We start from the raw sequence: 24,100 nt of genomic DNA on the forward strand, positions 1-24,100 counted from the left end.
CTCACCATCCTTGTGCCCTGTTTAACATTGGGCCCTCCCTAATTAAAACAACACGTTTGAAAGGTACATGCCAAGTCAAATTCCATAGCGTGAATTATTCAATACACATTATACACCACATTTACGTTATCCAGTAAATGAAGGCATCATATATTCACTGTGACTACGGGGCAAGAGTTACGAGGAAAAAAGTAATGGAGTGGGGCCGATTGTATAGTTTGATCAAAGAGCCAGATCAGGCATGATGGGCTGAATGGCCTTTTCCTGCTCGTTATGATTCTTTAACAAAAATGACACATTTCTATCCAAAGTATATCGGGATTATGGTCTTCTTTAATTCTGTCACGGTGCATTAAGGGTTAAAAATCATGTTTCATTCAAATCATATCCCAGCTTGACTTGTTTCAACTCTGACAATAATCTGCTGTGGATTTGTTAAAGTTTAAATGGCATGGTTTGACGACACAGTGGTTAGCCCACTGTTGCCTCACAGCGCCAGGGTCCCGGGTTCGATTCCTGGCTTGGGTCACTGTCTGTGCGGAGTCTGCACATTCTCCACGGGTATGCGTGGGTTTCCTTCCACAGTCCGAAAATGGTGCTGGTTAGGTGCATTGGCCATGCTAAATTTTCCCTCAGGCACCGGAGTGTGGTGATTAGGAGATTTTCACAGTAACTTCACTGCAGTGTTAATGTAAGCCTACTTGTGACAAGAATAAACTTTAAAACAACAACCTGCTTTGGATTTGGAGATTGTGCCAGAGAACTAGGGCGGCACGGTAGCACAGTGGTTAGCACTGCTGCTTCACAGCTCCAAGGACCCGGGTTCGATTCCCGGTTTGGGTCACTGTCTGTGTGGAGTCTGCACATTCTCGTGTCTGCGTGGGTTTCCTCCGGGTGCTCCGGTTTCCTCCCACACTCCAAAGGTGTGCGGGTTAGGTGGATTGGCCATGCTAAAAAAAATTGCCCTTAGTGTCCTGAGATGCGTAGGTTAGAGGGATTATTGAGGGAATATGGGGGTGAGGCCTGGGTGGGATTGTGGTTGGTGCAGACTCGATGGGCCAAATGGCCTCTTTCTGTATTGTAGGGTTTCTATGATTCTATTCAGAACTGCAACTATTACTCCCCAATTCAAAGAGAGGGGAGGGGTGAACCTGATAACTACAGGTCAGTCTAACAATCTGGTGGGTAAACTACTAAAGTCACGGACAAAATTAATTCTCACTTGGAGAAGCATGGATTAATAAGGTACAGCAGGCAAAGATTTGTTAAAAGCAAATTGATCTGACCAACTTGATGATATCCTTTGAGGAAGTAACAGAGAAAGTTGATGAAGGTAATGCAGTAAATGTATTTGCTGCAGTAAAGGCAATTGCAAACATAGAACATAGAACAGTACAGCACAGAACAGGCCCTTCGGCCCACTATGTTGTGCCGAGCTTTATCTGAAACCAAAATCAACCTATCCCACTCCCTATCATCCTGGTGTGTTCCATGTGCCTATCCAATAACCGCTTAAATGTTCCTAAAGTGTCTGACTCCACTATCACTGCAGGCAGTCCATTCCACACCCCAACCACTCTCTGCGTAAAGAACCTACCTCTGATATCCTTCCTATATCTCCCACCATGAACCCTATAGTTATGTCCCCTTGTAATAGCTTCATCCACCCGAGGAAATAGTCTTTGAACGTTCACTCTATCTATCCCCTTCATCATTTTATAAACCTCTATTAAGTCTCCCCTCAGCCTCCTCCGCTCCAGAGAGAACAGCCCTAGCTCCCTCAACCTTTCCTCATAAGACCTACCCTCCAAACCAGGCAGCATTCTGGTAAATCTCCTCTGCACTCTTTCCAGCGCTTCCACATCCTTCTTATAGTGAGGTGACCAGAACTGCACACAATATTCCAAATGTGATCTCACCAAGGTCCTGTACAGTTGCAGCATAACCCCACGGCTCTTAAACTCCAATAAAAGCTAACACATTATAGGCCTTCTTCACAGCTCTATCCACTTGTTTCATCCAAACCTCTATCCAAAGTTTCACATAATCAGTTTGTTCACTAAATAGAAGCACATGGTATTAAAGGGAGTGTAGTAACTTGGGTACAGGTTAAGGGATAAGAGACAGAATAGTAGTGAAGATATTTTTCTGACTGCAGAGAAATATATGGTGGGGTCCCCATGGGTTCCATTTTAAGGCCATTGATTGATGTTTTTTGTAGTAACTTGGGTACAGGGAGCAAAGTTTCAAAGTTTGCAGATAATAGCAAACTTGGCAATGTAGTAAATAGCAGCAGACTGAAGGAGACTAAGACTGGGAAAATGCTCAGATACACTTTAATGCGTGTCAAGTTTGAAATGATGGACTATAGGAGAATAATCAAAATAGGCAGTATTATATAAATGGTACAACTTTGAGAGATGTTCAAGTGCAGAGGGAGCTTCATGCTCACAAATGCTTGAAGGTGACAGAGCAAGTTAATAAGGCAGCTAAGAAAGCATATGGGGTACTTGGCTCTGTAAATAAGGGCACTGAATACAAAAGCAAGATAGTCATGCTTAACATTTACAAATCACTGGTAAGGCCTGAGCTGGAGTGTGTGTATAATTCTGGGCACCAGGCTTTAAGGAGGAATGTACAGAAGAGGTTTACTCGGGTGATACCAAGGATGAGGGTCTTCAGTTAAATGAAGAGATTAGAGAAGTTGGTATAGTTCACCTTGGAGCAGAGAAGGTTAAGGGAAGATTTGATAGAGGTACTCAAAATAAGGGATTTTGGTAGTGCAAGTAAGGAAAATCTGTTTCCTGAGAGGTCATAGATTTAAAATAATTGACATAAGTTCTTGGGGGGAGGGAGGAGAATGTTTTCCTCCACAGAAGCTTGCTTGTGTCTCGAAGGAACTACTCAAAACAGTGATGAATCAGACACCATAGGAACTTTCAAAAGGCAACTGGACGTGTATTTGAAGAGGATTAATTTTGCAGTCTTACTCGGAAAAAGGTTAAGTGTGGGACTAAATTGGATAACTCTTCCAAAGAACTGGCATAGGTACACTGATCCAAACAGCCTCTTCTGTGCTGCCAGATTCTTCAATTTAGCTGGGTTTACAGTCAGAGGTTTACAGCATGGAAACAGGCTCTTCGGCCCAACTTGTCCATGCCGCCCTTTTATTTAAAGAAAACCCCTAAGCTAATTCCAATTGCCCGCATTTGGCCCATATCACTCTATACCCATCGTACCCATGTAACTATCTAAATGCTTTTTAAAAGATAAAATTGTACCCGCCTCTACTACTGTCTCTGGCAGCTTGTTTCAGACACTCACCACCCTGTGTGTGAAAAGATTGCCCCTCTGGACACTTTTGTATCTCTCCCCTCTCACCTTAAACCTATGCCCTCTCGTTTTAGTTTCCCCTACCATTCGGAAAAGATATTGACTATCTAGCTGATCTGTGCCCCTCATTATTTTATAGACCTCTATAAGATCACCCCTCAGCCTCCTACGCTCCAGAGAAAAAAGTCCCAGTCTATCCAGCCTCTCCTTATAACTCAAACCATCAAGTCCTGGTAGCATCCTAGTAAATCTTTTCTGCACACTTTCTAGTTTAATAATATCCTTGCTATAATAGGGTGACCAGAATTGCACACAGTATTCCAAGTGTGGCCTTACCAATGTCTTGCACAACTTCAACAAGACATTCAACTCCTGTATTCAATGTTCTGACCGATGAAACCAAGCATGCCGAATGCCGCCTTCACCACTCTGTCCACCTGTGACTCCACTTTCAAGGAGCTATGAACATATACCCCTCGATCTCTTTGTTCTGTAACTCTCCCCAATGTCCTACCATTAACTGAGTAAGTCCTGCCCTGGTTCAATCTACCAAAATGCATCACCTCGCATTTGTCTAAATTAAACTCCATCTGCCATTCGTCAGCCCACTGGCCCAACTGATCAAGATCCCGTTGCAATTGGAGATAACTTTCTTCACTGTCCACTATGCCACCAATCTTAGTGTCATCTGCAAACTTACTAACCATGCCTCCTATATTCCCATCCAAATCATTAATATAAATGACAAACAACAGTGGACCCAGCACTGATCCCTGAGACACACCGCTGGTCACAGGCCTCCCGTTTGATAAACAAGCCTCGACAACCACCCTCTGGCTTCTGTCAAGAAGCCAATTTTGTATCCATTTAGAATCCATTGTATCCAGTAAGATTTAACCTTATGCAACAACCTACCATGCAGTACCTTGTCAAAAGCCTTGCTAAGGTCCATGTAGACAACATCAACTGCACTGCCCTCATCTACCTTCTTGGTTACCTCTTCAAATAACTATTCAAATTTCTACTCAAATAACCTGAGAGAGAAGAGTTAAGCCATTAAATTCAAATTCAAACAACTTGTGAGATTTGTTCACGTGTTTGACAGGCACATCCCTTCTTTAAACAGACTTACATTGACTGGGTTCCAATCACTGTTCTGAAGGAATATATCAATTATTTTTTGTTAAATGTGTACGTGTGACTGGAAGCTTTCAAAGAAATTAACCAGACTAGTTAGCTTTAGTAGTTGATGAGAGGAAAGAATAAACACTGGTCAGAAAATTACCGTTCTTTATCATCCCTGCGATGAGAGGGTTATCCTATGATGAGTGTGAGTAAATTGAGTCTATATTTTCCAGATTGAAAAGAATGAGAGATGATCTCATTGAAATATTCAAGATTAAGGAGATTGACAGGGTAGACACAGCTGTTGTTCCCTGGCTGGGGAATCTAAAACACAGGGGAACAGTTTCAGGATACGGGACAAACACTTAGGACTGGGATGAGGAGAAATTTCTTCACTCAAAAGATTGTGAACCATTGGAATTCTCTAGGAGGGCTGTGGATGCTCCATTGTTAAGTACATGTAAGACTGGGATAGACAGACTTTTGATCTCTCAGGAAATCAAGGATAATGGGACTGGGTGGGAAAGTGAAGTTGAAGCTTAAGATCAGCCATGATCGTACTGAATAGTGGAGTACGGTTGATGGGCCGTATGGTCAACTCCTGCTCCTATCTCGTGTTTTTGTTTAACTAGATAAGTTTAATATATACTGTAACGATACAGGCTGTGTGCTTATTTCTGAGTTAAAGTCCTGGGGAAGGCTTGGTACAGCATTATTCTGCTGTTTTGAACTCAGTGTGAATTTGGTGAAGGCACGGACTGCAACCATCAATTGAAATAAAATCTAAAATGGTTCCTCGGGCATGCTAGAAATTTTAGCTGGATTTCAGTGACGCCCTTTCTTGGACATGGAGAACTAAGGCTCAGTTTCAAAAGTTATACAAAATGTGAAAGAAAAATAAATCTAGATTGAAAAAGTGATTAAAGAAAATAAAGTAATGGAAGCTGCTACAGAGTACATGAAGAATCCAGAATTGAGTATACTAACCTAGTTGCTACAGCAACATAGTCCTCATCATGCTGACAGCAAGCAACGTGAGTGAGAGCTCCTTCCTGAAGGACAAAAAGTTTATTATTCATCCACATTACTCAGATGCCACTGTAGAGCTTTTTCAAAGCCGCCACCTTCCCTTAAGCATTTATATTGTTTGGTTTTCCCTCCTGACTCCTCATGTAGCTTTCCAATAAGCAGAGGAAAAATGCTGCTTCAGGCAATGGAAGAGGAGGAAGGGAACACATAGCAGCACCTAACATCAACATAAATTCAGCATTGGGACAAAGTGCCTTTTTGCTCAAGAACTAATCCTTTGGCCGGGTCAAGACATTAGAATGGTCGAGTTGAAATGTCTAATTTTACAAACTAGTCAGGTGTAACTATTTTTTTTTACTTGCCACATTTCTTCCGCTGTTCCAAAGAATGACCTTGTGTTTGTATAGCACCTTATCAACCCTTCAATGCTCAAATTAACTACTTTTGAACAGTTAGAGTCATAGAGATATACAGCACGGAAACAGATCCTTTGGCCCAACTCATCCATGCCAACCAGATTTCCTAAACTGAGCTAGGCCCATATCCCTCTAAACTTTTCACATACATGTACCTGTCCAAATGTCTTTTAAAAGTAATTGTACCCACCGCTGCCACCACCTCCTCTGGCAGCTCATTCCATATACGCACCACCCTCTGTGTGAAAAAGTTGCCCCTTTGGTCCCTTTTAAATCTTTCCCCTCTTACCTTAAACCTATGCCCTCTAGTTTTGGATTCCCCTACCCTGGGGAAAAGACCTTGGCTATTCACTTTATGTATGCCCCTCATGATTTTATAAACCTCTATAAAGTCACCTCTCATCCTCCTAAGCTCCAGAGAAAAAGAGTCCCAGTCTATCAAGCCTCTCCTTTTATAACTCAAACCTTCCAGTCCCGGTAACATCCTTGTAAATCTTTTTTTGCACCTTTTCAGGTTTAATAACATCCTTCCTGTAACAGCGTGACCAGAATTGTATGCAGTACTCCAAATGTGGAGTTACTGCTGTTTTGCAGGTAAATTCGATGTACCATTCTCTCACAACAAGATCCCCCAAATAATAATCAAATTAAAAGTCGCCAGTTATTTGAAGAATGAATGTTGACCAGGACACCAATCCTCACTTTGAATAATGCCAATCTTTGACATCCATCAGGTTTGCTCTGATGTTAACATCTCATCAAAAATATAGTTCCAGAACACAGAACTGTCTTGGTGCTGCACTGAAGGTATCAGCCAAGATTATCTACTCAGACCACAGTGGAGTTTGAACCCTTGGGTTTCTCCATTTAAAGGAGAGCACAATCTGGTGGGCACTGGCTGGGGTACAGTAAGGTCACATACTTCAACTGTAACCATTCTATGTCTGAGCCAAGGCAATGAGCACTGGCAGGTTATTTAACCATGGAAATCATTACAGTCTGTTAAAGTTTTCCTACATTTGCAAGAAAACATTTTCGAACAGAGGTTATCTCAGTGACAAAGGGCAAGCAGACCAGTTGATGTTGTTCCCTTCTTTAAGCAATCAAGGACAATTTTAGCAGCTGGCCTTAAAACAAGCAAACGCAGTGAAAACTGAGAAACAGAACCGAGATGTTGCTGCTCAGTTATGCAGCTCCGAAAGCTTGTGATTTCAAATAAACCTGTTGGACTATAACCTGGTGTCGTGTGATCTGTCATTTAATAAATAAGCTATCAGAGAGGTAAAGACAATGCAAGTGCTACCAAACCAAGAGATATTTCAGTGTATCACTGTACCTGTTTGTCCTAGGCTGTGTTAAAATGTATTTGACAAGATTATTCACGAATATTTAATCATTTTTGCATTTCGCTGATGTCTCACTTACAACATAGAGCACCCTAAGGAAACAGGCCTGTGCAACAGACTTTATACATTCAACCTTTTGCAGTCCTCACCTTGTGTGTTAACATGAATCTCTGTTTCCAGCCTTCTTTCTGAATGAGATGGAGTCCACCAGCTGAGCTGCCCAGTGCCAGCCACTTCCGCGACACAGACAAACATGTGCACTGAGAAAAGACAGGATCCTTCAAAGTCACATTTTAACATTTCCACAACCACATGTCAAAGTCATCTTTCCACTTTCCAACTGATCCCTATTAGAATCTCACTGCTCTTCCTCCCTGAAACTGATCCTGTCTGTGACCAGCTTCCATCCGTTTAGCCGTGAAAAAAGCTTCCTGAAATACTAAAATGGTTTTGCTTTGTTTTAAGTTTAGGATTACGTTCTTCTGCTGTGAATTCTCCCTCTAAAGCAAATGGCTTCAACAGCAATCCTATTGATTCTTTTGATATTCTAATTAGGGCAACTTCCAAACTTAAGGAAATAAAACAAAGTTTACATGGTCTATGCTTTTACTCTTTTTTTTAAGCCTGGTAACAGTCCTCTGAATGAATAGCAACACATGGAATACAGTGCACAATGTATCCTTCCTGATGCTCATACCCAAACTGAATGCAGCATTCAAGATGGAATAGTTGGGGAAATGTGACTTGTGGGAGTCCACAGGCCCCCTAACAATAACCACAATATAGGGCGAAGTATACAAGAAATTATATGGGGTGTTTGTGGTAAAGGGAAGGCAATAGTCATGGGTGACTTTAATCTACACATAAACTGGAAAGACTAGGTTGGCAGTTGTAGTCTGGATGAGGAGTTCATAGAATGCTTTTGAGATAGTTTCTCAGAGCAGCATGTTTTGAAACCAGCCAGAGAGCATTTCATATTGGACTTTTTATTGTGTAATGTGACAGGATTAATTAATGACCTCAGAGTAAAGGGACCACAATATGATTGAATTTTATATCTGGATTGAAAGGGAGAAGTGTGGGTCTAAGACTAGTATTTTAAACTTAAAAGAGGGCAACTATGTGGGCATAAAAGTTGAGCTAGCTGAAGTGATACTACGGTAGGGGATAGGTCAATAGCGAAGCAGTGGCAGGCATTTAACGTGACATTTCAGAATACCCAGAATATGTATATTCTTCTATAAAGAAAAATTCTAAGGTAATGCCCCATCATCTGCAGTTAACTAGAGAAGTTAGGGAAAGCATCAAACTTAAGGAAAAACCATGATTATTGGCAGGTCAAATGATTGGACAGAATATAAAGAACAGCAGAGAATGACTGAAAGGTTAATTAGGAGAAAGAAATTAGAGTGCGAGAGGAAGCTAGCTAGAAACATAAAAACAGATTACAAGAGTTTCTGAGGTATTTAAAAAGGGAAAGAGTAAGCAAAATGAGTGTGGATTCTCTAGAATGCAAGAATGGGAAGTTAATAGTAGATAAGAAGGTCGATGAAATGAACAAAGATTTTGTTTCTAAAGATGTATACAAAAAAAATTCCAGTAAAAGCTGTAAGTCAGAAAGAGAAAGGGAGGGAAGATCTTGGTGAAATTACAATCATTAGGGAAGTGGTACTGAGCAAACTAATGGAACTGCCAAGTATCCAGGTCCTGATGGGCTTTATCGCAGGGTCTTAAAGAGGTGGCTAATGAGGTAAAAGATGCGTTGGTGTTAATTTTCCAAAATTCCTTAGATTCTGGAAAGTGGCAAACATAACTCTATTCAAGAAGGGAGCGAAGCAGAAAACAGGAAACTACAGGCCAGTTACTTGATGTTTGGCATGGGGAAGATGCTAGAATTGACCAAAGTTATAGCTGGGTGCTTAGAAGATATTTGGGAAGAGTCAGCATGGTTTTGTGAAAGGGAAATCATGTTTAATCAATTTATCAGAGTTTGTTGAAGGAGTAATATGTGCTGTAGATAAAGGGGAGCCTGAAGACATTCTGTACTTGGATTGCCAGAAGGCACTTGATAATGTGCCACATCAAAGGTTATTGCGGAAAATAAATGCTTATGGTGTAGGGGGTAACATGTTAGCATGGATAGAAGATTGGCTGGCAGAAAACAGAGTAGTCATGATGTGGAGATGCCAGCGTTGGACACAGCTTGCCTTCTGGACTTGCAGAATCTCATTGGCTGTCCTGTCTGGACACAATACACATCTCTTTAACCTGTGCTTCATGCTCCCTCCACTCACATTGTCCGCATCTTTAAGACCTGGTTGGCTGTCGATATTCGCATTCTAATCAGTATTCTGTAACTTGATTTTGTGTCTCTGTGCCCTGTTTGAGAGCAGATTGCCACTCCATCTGACGAAGGAGCAGCGCTCCGAAAGCTAATGGTGTTTGCTACCAAATAAACCTGTTGGACTTTGACCTGGTGTTGTTAAAACTCTTACTGAGAAAACAGAGTATGCAGAAATGGCTCTTGGTCTGATTGGCAGGATGTGACAAGTGGAGTCCTACAGGGGTACGTTCCGGGGCAGATGGAGTATAATGTGGGAAAATGTGAAGCTGTTTATTTTCGCAGAACAAATTTTAAAAAAACAGTATTACTTAATCAGAGAACGACTGCAGAATTCAGAGGGATCTAGATATTCTACTGCATGAGTCATAAAATGTTAGTATGCAGATTGAGCACATAATCAAGGCAGCTAATGGAATGTTATCCTTTATCACAAGAAGAATTGAACATAAAAGTAAGGATGTTATGCTTCATTATACCACATTTCAAAAACTGCACAGCTTTGGTCTCCTGATTTGAAGAAGGATATAAATACATTGGAGACGGTTTACTAGATTGATACATGTAGGTTGAACAATGGGCTTGTTTCCATTTGAATATAGGTATAGAAGAGTGGTGGGGGGTGACTTGATTGAAGTATAAAAGATTCTGAATAGTCTTGACGAGGTATATATGAAAAGAATGTTTCCACTTGTGGATGAGCAGAATTAAGGGTAACTGTTTTAAAATAAAGGTTGCCCTTATAGGACAGATGAGAAGTTCATTTTCTTGGAGGGTTATGCAGCTTTCGAACTCTGCCTTAGAAGGTGCGGGAGACAGGGTCATTGAATATTTTTCAGGCAATGGTAGATTTCAAGTTCCACATTTCTGTCTACCCCTGATAACTTTAGATTCTTGATAAGCAAGGGAAACCGCTCAGCCATGATCTAACCGAATGGCGGGGCAGGCTTGAAGGGCCAAATGGTTTAACTCTGCTTCGATTTTGTATGTTTGCATGGAATGTGACCAGAGCTCTGTACAACTGAAGCATCATGGCGACTACATTGTGTGCAAGCCGCATTGAGATAAAGACACACATTTTATTTGCCTTTTTGATTATTATTTATACCTCTGCACTAGCTTTTAGCAAACTGTGTACACAGAGCCCTAAATCCTGTTGTCACTCAGTTTTCCAATTGATATTCTAATCATCTTTTTCAAATTGAAAATGAATAACCTCAAACTTCCAAACATCTGCCAGTTTCACCCAGTCACTTGCCTGTATTCCATCACATTCTTGCCACTCCCATTCACACAATTTATTGCATCGTCGAACATAAGAGCCACTTGCAATTATGGATATATAAACTTTAAAGCAATAATGAACATAAACCTTTATAATATAAATGGTGAAAGGCTCATGCTTCAGTACAGATCCTTGTGAATTGTCACATCTCACCAATTAGAAAATGGACCCATTTTCTCTCCTCCCCATGTCACAATCTTTACCAGCAGGAGTATGGTACACTCCATGCCTTTATCTATATCCGCAAGAGCACCAGTGGCAGATTAGTGCATCTTCAGTTCAGCATCCCACCCTTCTACTGCAAATTAAAAGGGTACAGACTCATCTTTACCTACAAGGGGAGCATGGTGCTACTTTGATGCCAATGCAGGTGAGTTATTTCACAGACCCAGAGTATAGGACCTAAAGAAAAGGCAGCTGCAAACTATTGTACCTGTGGAGTTGACTGAAATGCTGCCACTGATCATCTCTAAGGGGATCTCCGTAATTCCCACTGTTTCCTGACAGTCACTTATGACTAAAACCAGGACTATCGCAACACAAAAAACAGACTACTGCATTACCCAACAATCTGATCAACACTGGATCAACATAATCACCAAATTTCCATCTCATTAAAAATATAAAACATCAGCCCTTTCATTTAATGGCAGCTGTGTTGATTGTGTCCCCCTCTCACTCACCTTGAGTCTGCTTGAATCTAACCGGAGAGCAGATAACAGGGGATCCAGAGAGTCCAGCTCAGCCAGGACATGGCTACACGATTCTGGGATCATTGGCAGTGACATTGCAAAGGCGCACAAAGAAGTTTCAATGAAAATAAGATAATTGGCGAAAGGTATGATTTGCAACCTCTGTAAACTTGTTCACAATCTCTTATGGATACTTCATGTTCATGCTGTGGATAGTAAATAGACATAATCACTTGTAACCAATTAGTCAGAAAGTCTACTCCACCCCAGAACAGTACAATTTAACAATATATCAGACACAATTATTTTTAAAATGTGTAAAAATAGCCATTGCCAGCTAGTGGTCACAGAGAAGATAGCAAAATAGAAGGAAAGCATTAATGGCACTCACCCAGCTCCCAAACCAAAGATAGTAGCATTCCCTTCCCATTCCCAGTCATGAGCATACAAATTGATAAGCCCACAACTTCTAATCACAAGCACACAAATAACTATGTCCCAGAGACAGCGAGTATATAGGTGATGTTTGAGAGGGCTAATACCATTGGTCCCCTGCCAAGCCGCACACACATAAGGGATGTGGGTAGGGGAAATTGACATCTCAACTCTCCAACTCTTAAGTGACTGGTTGTGCACACCAACAGCCACACCCAGGGATCTCAACTTGGCAGTCATACAAAATGAAGCAAGGAGCCCATCAGCTTTGGCTGGTGCAGTGCGGTGTTGTCACATCTTCAAAGTGCACGACGAAAGGGAACGATAGAAGAGGAAAATCTGAGCAAGTTAGTTGGACAATGACTCAGAAGGCGGAGACCAGTGAAGTGTGAGATACAGCCAAGGCACAGTCATGATGGCCAGACACCTGCGACTAGCCTGGGATAGTACAAGCCCCATAGTCATGGAAAGTGATAGAGCAGTGATGTACAATGACAGCAAATATCCTGATAGCAGCTACAAGTAGGCAGAGAGAGACAAGGACAAGGTCTGTAAAGAACAGGGCACTATTTTGGTGTGTGCAGAGACAAGTTTGCTCATCCAGACAACAATGTTCATGAAGACAAAGTCTTTTAACCTTTGGTTATAGCGTAAACCAAGTGGTGTTGGATTGGTCACCCATTGTACCGTTTCCCCACCTTCCTTTTCACTAAAGGACACTATTGCTAAAAGTCAAAATAACACCCAGTGAATGCAGTTGAGCACACAAAATGCTGCAGGAACCTAGAATAGACTTAACACCTAACTCAGCATCATCTACAAAACAGAGTCAGACATGGATCAGATACAATCAATATGTAGGTTCACTGTTGCACAGTGGTTAGCACTGCTGCCTCACCAGGGACCCAGATTCGATTCCCGGCTTGGGTCACTGTCTGTTTTCTCTCTCAGTTCAAAAGACGTGTTGGTTAGATGTTAAATTCTTCCTCAATGTACCCAGAGTGTAGCGACTGGGGGATTTTCACAGTAAATTCATTGCAGTGTTAATGTAAGCCTACTTGTGACACTAATAAATAAACTTAAAACTTAGATCCCCAGCCTGAATTGGCTGTAAATTGAATAAGGAATTGTTTACATTCACCCAAGTAGAAGATTGTTATTATTGGTAGCAGTTGTGTGTGCAGTCATAAGTGGAGCCCCACAGGGATCAGTTTCAGGTCTACTCTTCACAATCTTTATTAATCATCTGCATGAAGGTGAAAATCACCAATAAACAATTCTTAGAATGAAAACAAAGGGCAACAACCAGATACAGATGTGATGGCACATATCTGGAAACACATCTGGCAAGTGACATTTAGCTCAATAATAGTGTTATGCACATGGGGAAGACCATAAACCCATAAGAAATATGATCAGGAGTAAGCTGTTTGGCCCCTCAAGCCTACTCTGCCATTAAATAGGATCATGGCTGATCTGACATCCAACGTCTACTTTCCTGCCCTTTCCCTGTAACCCTCAATTCCCTGACTGATCAAAATTCTATCTATCTCAGCCTTAAATATACACAAGGACTCCGCCCTGACAGCTCTCTGCAGCAAGGAGTTCCAAAGACTCACAACCCTCAGAAGAAATTCCTCCTCATCTCAGTCTTAAATTGGCACCTCTTTATTCTGAGACTATGCTCTCTGGTCCTAGGCTCTCCCATGAAGGGAAACATCCTCTCAGCATTTACCCTGTTAGGCCCCTTAAGAATTCTATATGTTATATGCCATATCCTATATGAGGTCACCTCTTCTAAATTCCAATGAGTGAAGTGCCACCCTGTTTAACCTTTACGCACAAGACAATCCCTCCATACTAGGGATCATCCTCGTGAACCTTCTCTGAACTGCCTCCAATAAAATATCTTTCCTTAAATAAAGGGACCAAAACAGCTTACAGTACTCCAGATGTGGTCTCACCAGTAACTTGTACAGTTGCAGCAAGACTTCCCCTTCCCAATTCTTACACTCCAACCCCCTTGAAATAAAAGCCAATTAGCCTTCCTGATTACCTACTGCACCCGTGTGCTAACTTTGTATGTTTCGTGCACAAGTACCCCGAAGTCCGTCTGTGTTGCAGCTTTCTGCAATTTCTCTCCATTTAAATAATACTGTTCATTGCTCTTCCTCCAAATGAACTTCACATTTTCCCACATTATACTTTATTTGCCAGCTTTTTGCCCACTTCCTTGACCTATTAATACCTCTTTGTAAACTGTTCATGTTTCTCTTGCAACTTTCCTTTCCACCTATTTTTGGGTTGTTTGCAAATTTAGCTACACTACAGTACATTCATTTCCTTTCTATAATTCATTAATATATATTGTAAACCGTTGCGGTTCCAGCACTGATCCCTGTAGAACCCCACTGGCTACAGGTCACCAACCTAAAAAGAATCCCTCAACCTCGCTGTCTGTTTCCTGCCCATTAGCCAATTCTCTATCCATGCAATATACCATCTTCTACACCATAGGCTCTTATGATTTAACCTTATGGGAGGTACCTTGTTGGATGCTTTCTAGAAGTCCAAATACAACATATCTACTGATTCCCCTCTATAGTCTGACTGAGACTGCCTCAAAAATCTAATCAATTAGTCAGACACTATTCCCTTGATTAGATTATGATTTTCTAAATGTGCTGCTATTACTTCCTTAATAATTGATTCCAACATTTTTTCAACAATAGACGTTAGGCTAATTGGCCTATAGTTACCTGCTTTTTACCTCCCTCCCTTTTTGAATAAGGGTGTCACATTGGCAGTTTTCAAATCCTCTGGTGCTTCACCAGAATCCAAGGATTTCTGGAAAATTACAACCAATGCATCCAGTATCTCTGTATCTACTTCTTTTATGATCCTCGGATGAAAGCCATCAGGGCCAGGGGACTTATCTGCCTTTAGCCCCATTAATTTGTCTAATGCTTCTTCTCTAGTGATGGTGACCGTACTTAATTCCTCCCCTGTATTCTTTATTAATGGGATGTTCGAAGTATCTTCCACTGCAAAGACTGACGCAAAATATCTGTTTAACTTCTCTGTTATTTCCTTGTTCCCATAACTATCTCCCTGATTCATTTTCTAAGAGGCCTATGCTCACTTTGACCTCGCTCTTCCCTTTTTATATATTTAAAAGAATCTCCTATTGTCAATTTTTATATTCCTCGCTAGTTTGTCCTTGTAGTTTCTTTTCTCTTTTCTATCATTTTAGTCCTCCTTTGCTGGATTCTCAATTTATCCCAGCCTGTGGGACTGAGTTTGCCTCCTTGTATGCTTTTTCTTTCAACTTAATATTCTCCTTAACTTCCTTGGTTAGAGTCATAGAGTCAGAGGTTTACTGCATGGAAACAGGCCCTTTGGCCCAACTGTCCATGCCGCCCTTTTTTTTAAACCCCTAAGCTAATCCCAATTGCCCACATTTGGCCCATATCCCTCTTATACCCATCGTACCCATGTAACTATCTAAATGCTTTTTAAAAGACAAAATTGTACCCGCCTCTACTACTTCTGGCAGCTTGTTCCAGACACTCACCACCCTCTGTGTGAAGAAATTGTATCTCTCCCCTCTCACCTTAAACCTATGCCCTCTAGTTTTAGACTCCCCTACCTTTGGGAAAAGATATTGACTATCAGCTGATCTGTGCCCCTCATTATTTTATAGACCTCTATAAGATCACCGCTCAGTCTCCTACGCTCCAGAGAGAAAAGTCCCAGTCTATCCAGCCTCTCCTTATAACTCAAACCATCAAGTCCCGGTAGCATCCTAGTAAGTCTTTTCTGCACTCTTTCTAGTTTAATAATATCCTTTCTATAATAGGGTGACCAGAATTGCACACAGTATTCCAAGTGTGGCCTTACCAATGTCTTGTACAACTTCAACAAGACATTCCAACTCCTGTATTCAATGTTCTGACCGATGAAACCAAACATGCCAAATGCCTTCTTCACCACTCTGTCCACCTGTGACTCCACTTTCAAGGAGCTATGAACATATACCCCTAGACCTCTTTGTTCTGTAACTTTCCCCAACGCCCTACCATTAACTGAGTAAGTCCTGCCCTGGTTCAATCTACCAAAATGCATCACCTCGCATTTGTCTAAATTAAACTCCATCTGCCATTCATCAGTCCACTGGCCCAATTGATCAAGATCCCGTTGCAATTGGAGATAACTTTCTTCACTGTCCACTATGCCACCAATCTTGGTGTCATCTGCAAATTTACGAACGATGCCTCCTATATTCCCATCCAAATCATTAATATAAATGGCAAATAACAGTGGACCCAGCACTGATCCCTGAGGCACACCGCTGATCACTGGCCTCCAGTTTGAAAAACAAGCTTCTACAACCACCCTCTGGCTTCTGTCAAGAAGCCAATTTTCTATCCATATAGATACCTCACCCTGGATCCAGTGAGATTTAACCTTATGCAACAACCTACCATGCGGTACCATGGTTAGCCATGGTTGGTTTACCCCTTAGAATCTTTCTGGATAGGGCTAACAACAAGCATACATATACTGTGCAGGGCTCTGAACAAAAGTCTGAGTAGGAAAGAGACTAAGGTATAAAAGTCTCATGATCAGTGCCCTGAGGATATGGAGAAAATAACCATAGCATTTATATATCATGTAAGGATGACAATGAGGTAGGCAGGTCAGAGACGACTGTGCTGTCCAAACTAAGGTATGTGAATATAGAATCGGTTAGATGCTAGGAGTTTGTTTTCCAGAGGGTCATTGCGGGATAGGGGGTCCTTGTGCATAAATCACAAATAGCAAGCAGCGGGACATAGGGAAGGCAAATGGAATGTTGGCCTTTATTTCAAAGGAAATGGAGTATAAAAATAGGGAAGTCTTATTAAAATTGTACAAAGCTCTAGTTAGACTACACCTGGAATACTGTGAACAGTTTTGGTCCCCTTATCTAAGGAAAGATATACCGACATTGGAGACAGTCCAGAGAAGGTTCACTAGATTGATCCCGGGTCTGGAGAGATTTTCTTATGAGCAGAGGTTCAGTAGGTTGGGCTTGTACTCATTAGGGTTTAGAAGAATGAGGCGCAATCTTATTGAGACACATAGGATTCTCAGGGGGCTTGACCAGGTAGCTGCTGAGAGGTTGTTTCCCCTTGTGGGAGAGTCCAAGACCAGAGGGTATTATCTCAGAGTAAGAGATCACCATTTAAACTGAGGTGAAGAGAAATTTCTTCTCTCAGAGGGTACTGAATCTATGGAATTCTTTACTGCAGAAAGCTGTAGAGGCTGGGTCGTTAAGTATGTTCAAGGCTGAGATGGACAGATTTTTAATCAGTAAGGGAATCAAGGATTATGGGGTTACGGTGAAAAAGTGGAGTTGACGATTATCATATCAGATCAGTCATAATCTCATTAAATGGCAGAGCAGACTCGATGGGCCGAATGGCCTACTTCTGCTCCTACAGCTTATCGTCTTATATAGCATTTTCAAAAATTTTAAAATGCTTTCCTTTTATTGCAGAGTGGTGGTGGCGGCAGCTAAGGTCACACTGGAATGCTGAGTTGAAGCATGATTGTATGGAATGTGTCTTGGGACCAACTGTCCTTCCTTGTCTGCCATGTTCATGTGACTCAAGGCCCTGCGTCTTATGATTCTAGTTTTAGAAGAGTAATTGGAGGATGTCAAAATCCCTTTTGAAGATGTAATTGTGGCTTTTACAGCAGCTGCATGTGACATTCATTTTCCTCCTCATTCTGGTTACACAGCTTGCATCCTCACAGTTTTGCAAGATAGGTGCTAAACAATATCTCACTATAAAACCTGACTAATACAAAACAATAGTGGAGGCACATTCAAAACTCGTATGAAGGTCGACAGCAGCTGACCCAACATTACCCCAAGTTGTCCAATGAGCCAGCAGAAATTTTAACAAAACAAATTGTCAAATGCAACTATCAACCAACACACCAGTTAAAAAGGAAAATTACAATATCCATCTTCAAACAAACTAGAAACACCAACAAGCACCATGTGGGAATAATCACAATAACTACAAAGGCAATATGAGTAGCAAAATATGATACACTTTGCAGCAGAGGGAGAACAAGTGAACAGGGTGAGGTACAATATCACATGTCCATGAGAAGCATGGAAATATCCCAAAATCAATCACCAATCGGATGACTGACAGCTGAACAGAGGGAGGGGGGGCAATTGGTACGGGGGGGGCAATTGTTACGGGGGGGGCAATTGGTACGGGGGGGGCAATTGGTACGGGGGGGGCAATTGGTACGGGGGGGGCAATTGGTACGGGGGGGGCAATTGGTACGGGGGGGGCAATTGGTACGGGGGGGGCAATTGGTACGGGGGGGGCAATTGGTACGGGGGGGGCAATTGGTACGGGGGGGGCAATTGGTACGGGGGGGGCAATTGGTACGGGGGGGGCAATTGGTACGGGGGGGGCAATTGGTACGGGGGGGGCAATTGGTACGGGGGGGGCAATTGGTACGGGGGGGGCAATTGGTGGGGGGGGGGCAATTGGTACGGGGGAGGGGGGGAGAGAGTTGGTACGGGGGAGGGGGGGGGAGAGAGTTGGTACGGGGGAGGGGGGGAGAGAGTTGGTACGGGGGGGGGGGGGGGAGGGAGTTGGTACGGGGGGGGGGGGGAGGGAGTTGGTACGGGGGGGGGGAGAGAGTTGGTACGGGGGGGGGAGAGAGTTGGTACGGGGGGGGGGGAGAGAGTTGGTATGGGGGGGGGGGAGAGAGTTGGTACGGGGGGGGGGAGGGAGTTGGTACGGGGGGGGGGGAGGGAGTTGGTACGGGGGGGGGGGGAGGGAGTTGGTACGGGGGGGGGGAGGGAGTTGGTACGGGGGGGGGGGGGGAGGGAGTTGGTACGGGGGGGGGGGGGGAGTTGGTACGGGGGGGGGGGAGGGAGTTGGTACGGGGGGGGGAGGGAGTTGGTACGGGGGGGGGGAGGGAGTTGGTAGGGGGGGGGGAGGGAGTTGGTACGGGGGGGGGAGGGAGTTGGTACGGGGGGGGAGGGAGTTGGTACGGGGGGGGGAGGGAGTTGGTACGGGGGGGGAGGGAGTTGGTACGGGGGGGGGGAGGGAGTTGGTACGGGGGGGGGAGGGAGTTGGTACGGGGTGGGGGGAGGGAGTTGGTACGGGGGGGGGAGGGAGTTGGTACGGGGGGGGAGGGAGTTGGTACGGGGGGAGGGAGTTGGTACGGGGGGGGGAGGAAGTTGGTACGGGGGGGGGAGGGAGTTGGTACGGGGGGGGGGGGGAGTTGGTACGGGGGGGGGGGGGAGTTGGTACGGGGGGGGGGGGGGAGTTGGTACGGGGGGGGGGGGGGGGGGGAGTTGGTACGGGGGGGAGTTGGTACGGGGGGGAGTTGGTACGGGGTGGAGTTGGTACGGTGGGGGGGGGAGTTGGTACGGTGGGGGTGGGGGGGGGAGTTGGTACGGTGGGGGTGGGGTGGGGGAGTTGGTACGGGGGGGGGGGGGGGGGGGGGGAGTTGGTACGGGGGGGGGTGGAGTTGGTACGGGGGGGGGGGGAGAGTTGGTGGGGGGGGGGGGGGGAGTTGGTACGGGGGGGAGTTGGTACGGGGTGGGGGGGGGAGTTGGTACGGGGGGGGGGGAGAGAGTTGGTACGGGGGGGGGGGGGGGGAGTTGGTACGGGGGGGGGGGGGGGGGGAGTTGGTACGGGGGGGGGGGAGCGGTTGGTACGGGGGAGGAAGGGGAGCGCTTGGTACGGGGGAAAGGGGAGCGGTTGGCACGGGAGGGGTGGGAAAGGGGAGAGGTTGGTACGGGGGGAGGGGGAGAAAGGGGAGCGGTTGGTACGGGGGGGGGGATCGTTTGGTACGGGTGGTAGGGGGGTACGGGGGGTAGTGGCGGTTGGTACGGGGGGTAGGGGCGGTTGGTACGGGGGGTAGGGGCGGTTGGTACGGGGGGTAGGGGCGGTTGGTACGGGGGGTAGGGGCGGTTGGTACCGGGGGTAGGGGCGGTTGGTACCGGGGGTAGGGGCGGTTGGTACCGGGGGTAGGGGCGGCTGGTACCGGGGGTAGGGGCGGTTGGTACCGGGGGTAGGGGCGGTTGGTACCGGGGGTAGGGGCGGTTGGTACCGGGGGTAGGGGCGGCTGGTACCGGGGGTAGGGGCGGCTGGTACCGGGGGTAGGGGCGGCTGGTACCGGGGGTAGGGGCGGCTGGTACCGGGGGTAGGGGCGGCTGGTACCGGGGGTAGGGGCGGCTGGTACCGGGGGTAGGGGCGGCTGGTACCGGGGGTAGGGGCGGCTGGTACCGGGGGTAGGGGCGGCTGGTACCGGGGGTAGGGGCGGCTGGTACCGGGGGTAGGGGCGGCTGGTACCGGGGGTAGGGGCGGCTGGTACCGGGGGTAGGGGCGGCTGGTACCGGGGGTAGGGGCGGCTGGTACCGGGGGTAGGGGCGGCTGGTACCGGGGGTAGGGGCGGCTGGTACCGGGGGTAGGGGCGGCTGGTACCGGGGGTAGGGGCGGCTGGTACCGGGGGTAGGGGCGGCTGGTACCGGGGGTAGGGGCGGCTGGTACCGGGGGTAGGGGCGGCTGGTACCGGGGGTAGGGGCGGCTGGTACCGGGGGTAGGGGCGGCTGGTACCGGGGGTAGGGGCGGCTGGTACCGGGGGTAGGGGCGGCTGGTACCGGGGGTAGGGGCGGCTGGTACCGGGGGTAGGGGCGGCTGGTACCGGGGGTAGGGGCGGCTGGTACCGGGGGTAGGGGCGGCTGGTACCGGGGGTAGGGGCGGCTGGTACCGGGGGTAGGGGCGGCTGGTACCGGGGGTAGGGGCGGCTGGTACCGGGGGTAGGGGCGGCTGGTACCGGGGGTAGGGGCGGCTGGTACCGGGGGTAGGGGCGGCTGGTACCGGGGGTAGGGGCGGCTGGTACCGGGGGTAGGGGCGGCTGGTACCGGGGGTAGGGGCGGCTGGTACCGGGGGTAGGGGCGGCTGGTACCGGGGGTAGGGGCGGCTGGTACCGGGGGTAGGGGCGGCTGGTACCGGGGGTAGGGGCGGCTGGTACCGGGGGTAGGGGCGGCTGGTACCGGGGGTAGGGGCGGCTGGTACCGGGGGTAGGGGCGGCTGGTACCGGGGGTAGGGGGGCAGTTGGTACAGGGTGGTTTGTACGGGGCGGTGGGTACCCGGGCAGGGGGGGTGGGTGTAGGGTGGATACCTGGGCAGGGAGGGTTGGTACCCGGGCAGGGGGGTGGGTGGGTGGGTGTCGGGTTTGTACCCGGGTAGGGGGGTTGGTACCCGGGCAGGGGGGGTTGGTACCCGGGCAGGGGGGGTTGGTACCCGGGCAGGGGGGGTTGGTACCCGGGCAGGGGGGGTTGGTACCCGGGCAGGGCGGTTGGTACCCGGGCAGGGGGGGTTGGTACCCGGGCAGGGGGGGTTGGTACCCGGGCAGGGGGGGTTGGTACCCGGGCAGGGGGGGTTGGTACCCGGGCAGGGGGGGTTGGTACCCGGGCAGGGGGATTGGTACCCGGGCAGGGTGGTTGGTACCCGGGCAGGGTGGTTGGTACCCGGGCAGGGGGCATTGGTACCCGGGCAGGGGGGGTTGGTACCCAGGCAGGTTGGTACCCGGGCAGGGGGGGTTGGTACCCAGGCAGGGGGGTTGGTACCCGGGCAGGGGGGTTGGTACCCGGGCAGGGGGGTTGGTACCCGGGCAGGGGGGTTGGCACCCGGGCAGGGGGCGTTGGTACCCGGGCAGGGGGCGTTGGTACCCGGGCAGGGGGCGTTGGTACCCAGGGAGGTTGGTACACGGGCAGGGGGGTTGGTACCCGGGCGAGGGGGGGGGGGGGGTGGAGTGTAGGGTGGGTACCCGGGCAGGGGGGTTGGTACCCGGACAGGGGGGTTGGTACCCGGGCAGGTTGGTACCCGGGCAGGGGGGTTGGTACACGGGCAGAGGGGTGGGTGTCGGGTGACCCCCCCTGTTCCAGTCGCCTGCACTCCCTGAGCTTTGGTGCCAGTCGGACCGACGGCTGTGAACAGGCTGCGGGGCCCGGCCAACAAGCGGAGCTTCCAGGGGATTCCCGAGCCCGGAGCGGGACACGGTAACCGGCAACCGAGGCGGCCCGCCCGCTTCTACCTGAAAGCGGCCCGCAGCCTCTGAGCTGCTCCCGAACCGTCCGCCTGCAATCGGAATCAAAACCAGTTAGGGGCCCGCTCCGAGCCGCGGACTTCCCCACAACGGCATCAGCCCCGCCCCGGGAGGGGGGCGGTCAGCCCGGGAACTAGGCCCCGCCCCCGGGAACTAGGCCCCGCCCCTTGGAACTCGGCCCCGCCCCCTGGATCTCGGCCCCGCCCCGGGAAGGGGGGCGGTCAGCCCGGGAACTAGGCCCCGCCCCCTGAAACTCGAGCCCGCCCCCTGGAACGCGTCCCCGCCCCCTGGAACTCGGCCCCGCCCCCATGAACTCGGCCCCGCCCCCTGGAACTCGTCCCCGCCCCGGGAGGGGGACGGTCAGCCCGGGAACTCGCTCCCGCCCCCTGGAACACGGCCCCGCCCCCTGGATCTCGGCCCCGCCCCCTGGAACACGGCCCCGCCCCCTGGAACTCGGCCCCGCCTTCTGGAACTCGGCCCCGCCCCTCAGAACCCGGCCCCGCCCCCTGGAACCCGCCCCCGAGAACGTGGCCCCGCCCCCGGCCCTTCAGCTACACGAGGCATCACCGCCGAGTAGACAGACGAAGATCTGAGATTCATCATGGAGCGGGAAAGCAAGCTGGGCTCTTCCCAACTGCACAAACATTGGTCGTTCCCTCATCAATTATCTTTGTCACCTCTTCAAAAAAACTCACGTTGGTGAGACATGACCTTCCCCAGACACAACCATATATTTCATATGGACAATCTGGTGAGGGAGGAAAGCAACCATCCAAAAACCTGAAGATAAATCTCCAGTTTTTCTTTCCACACCAGAAGTTTGGAAAGCTCTGACCCATTACTCCAGCTAGAAGGACTATGAATGTAGTTTTTATGGAATTTAGTAAGATGCTTGACAAGTAGCGTCTGCACGCATGGGTACATTGGAGAAACCATGCAGACGCTACGACAATGGATGAATGAACACCGCTCGACAATCACCAGGCAAGACTGTTCTCTTCCTGTGGGGGAGCACTTCAGCAGTCACGGGCATTCAGCCTTGGATCTTCAGGTAAGCGTTCTCCAAGGCAGCCTTCACGACACACGACAGCGCAGAGTCGCTGAGCAGAAACTGATAGCCAAGTTCCGCACACATGAGGACGGCCTAAACTGGGATGTTGGATTTATGTCACATTATCAGTAACCCCCACAGCTTGCCTCCTGGACTTGCAGAATCTCACTAGCTGTTCTGTCTGGAGACAATACACATCTCTTTAACCTGTGTTTAATGCTCCCTCCACCCACATTGTCTATACCTTTAAGACCTGGCTGGCTTTAGGGATTTGCATTCTAATCAGTATTCTGTAACTTGTTGTGTCTCTGTGCACTGTTTGAGAGCACATTTCCACTCCATCTGACGAAGGAGCAGCGCTCCGAAAGCTTATGGTATTTGCTACCAAATAAACCTGTTGGACTTTAACCTGGTGTTGTGAGACTTCTTACGGTGTTCACCCCAGTCCAACGCCGGCATCTCCACATCTTAGTTGTAGGTGACAGAGTCGCAGTGTAAGGGTGTTTTTCAGAATGGAGATCTGTAGCCAGTGGTGTTCCACAGGGCTTCTGTAATCTTCTGGGACCTCTGTAGTATACATAAATGATATGGAGGAAAATGTAGGGGATCGGATTAGTAAGTTTGCTGATGACACGAAGATTGGCGGAGTTGCTGATAGTGCCGAGGATTGTCAGAGAACACAACAGGATATAGATAAATTGGACATTCGGCAGATGGAGTTTAATCCGGACAAATGCGAGGTGATGCATTTTGGAGGATCAAATTTAGGTGTGAATTATAATGTAAATGGCAGAACCCTTAGAATCATTAACATACAGATGGATCTGGGCATGCAGGTCCACAGTTCCCCAAAAGTGGCAACACAGGTGGCCAAGGTGAATAAGAAGGCATGCTTGCTTTTATTGGC

General features: G+C 47.7%; 1 protein-coding gene across 2 annotated transcripts in view; it reads right to left on the minus strand.

Annotated features, from left to right (window-relative positions):
• Window positions 1-22,289, minus strand: part of hps5 (HPS5 biogenesis of lysosomal organelles complex 2 subunit 2) — a 65,458-nt gene extending 43,169 nt beyond the window's left edge. The window contains exons 1-4 of one of the 2 annotated variants that reach the window (XM_078220506.1): window positions 22,131-22,289; window positions 11,559-11,773; window positions 7,399-7,509; window positions 5,446-5,510 (exon numbers count right to left, since the gene is read on the minus strand). In XM_078220506.1, the coding sequence (XP_078076632.1) occupies window positions 5,446-5,510; window positions 7,399-7,509; window positions 11,559-11,663 (281 nt within the window). In that variant the 5' untranslated portion in view covers window positions 11,664-11,773; window positions 22,131-22,289. The remainder of the gene's footprint in view (window positions 1-5,445; window positions 5,511-7,398; window positions 7,510-11,558; window positions 11,774-22,130) is intronic. The other variant, XM_078220507.1, reaches the window with a different exon arrangement.
• Window positions 22,290-24,100: the final 1,811 nt, after the last annotated feature.

This window comes from Mustelus asterias, chromosome 9 (genome assembly GCF_964213995.1).
Source record: "Mustelus asterias chromosome 9, sMusAst1.hap1.1, whole genome shotgun sequence".
NCBI classification, from domain to species: domain Eukaryota; kingdom Metazoa; phylum Chordata; class Chondrichthyes; order Carcharhiniformes; family Triakidae; genus Mustelus; species Mustelus asterias.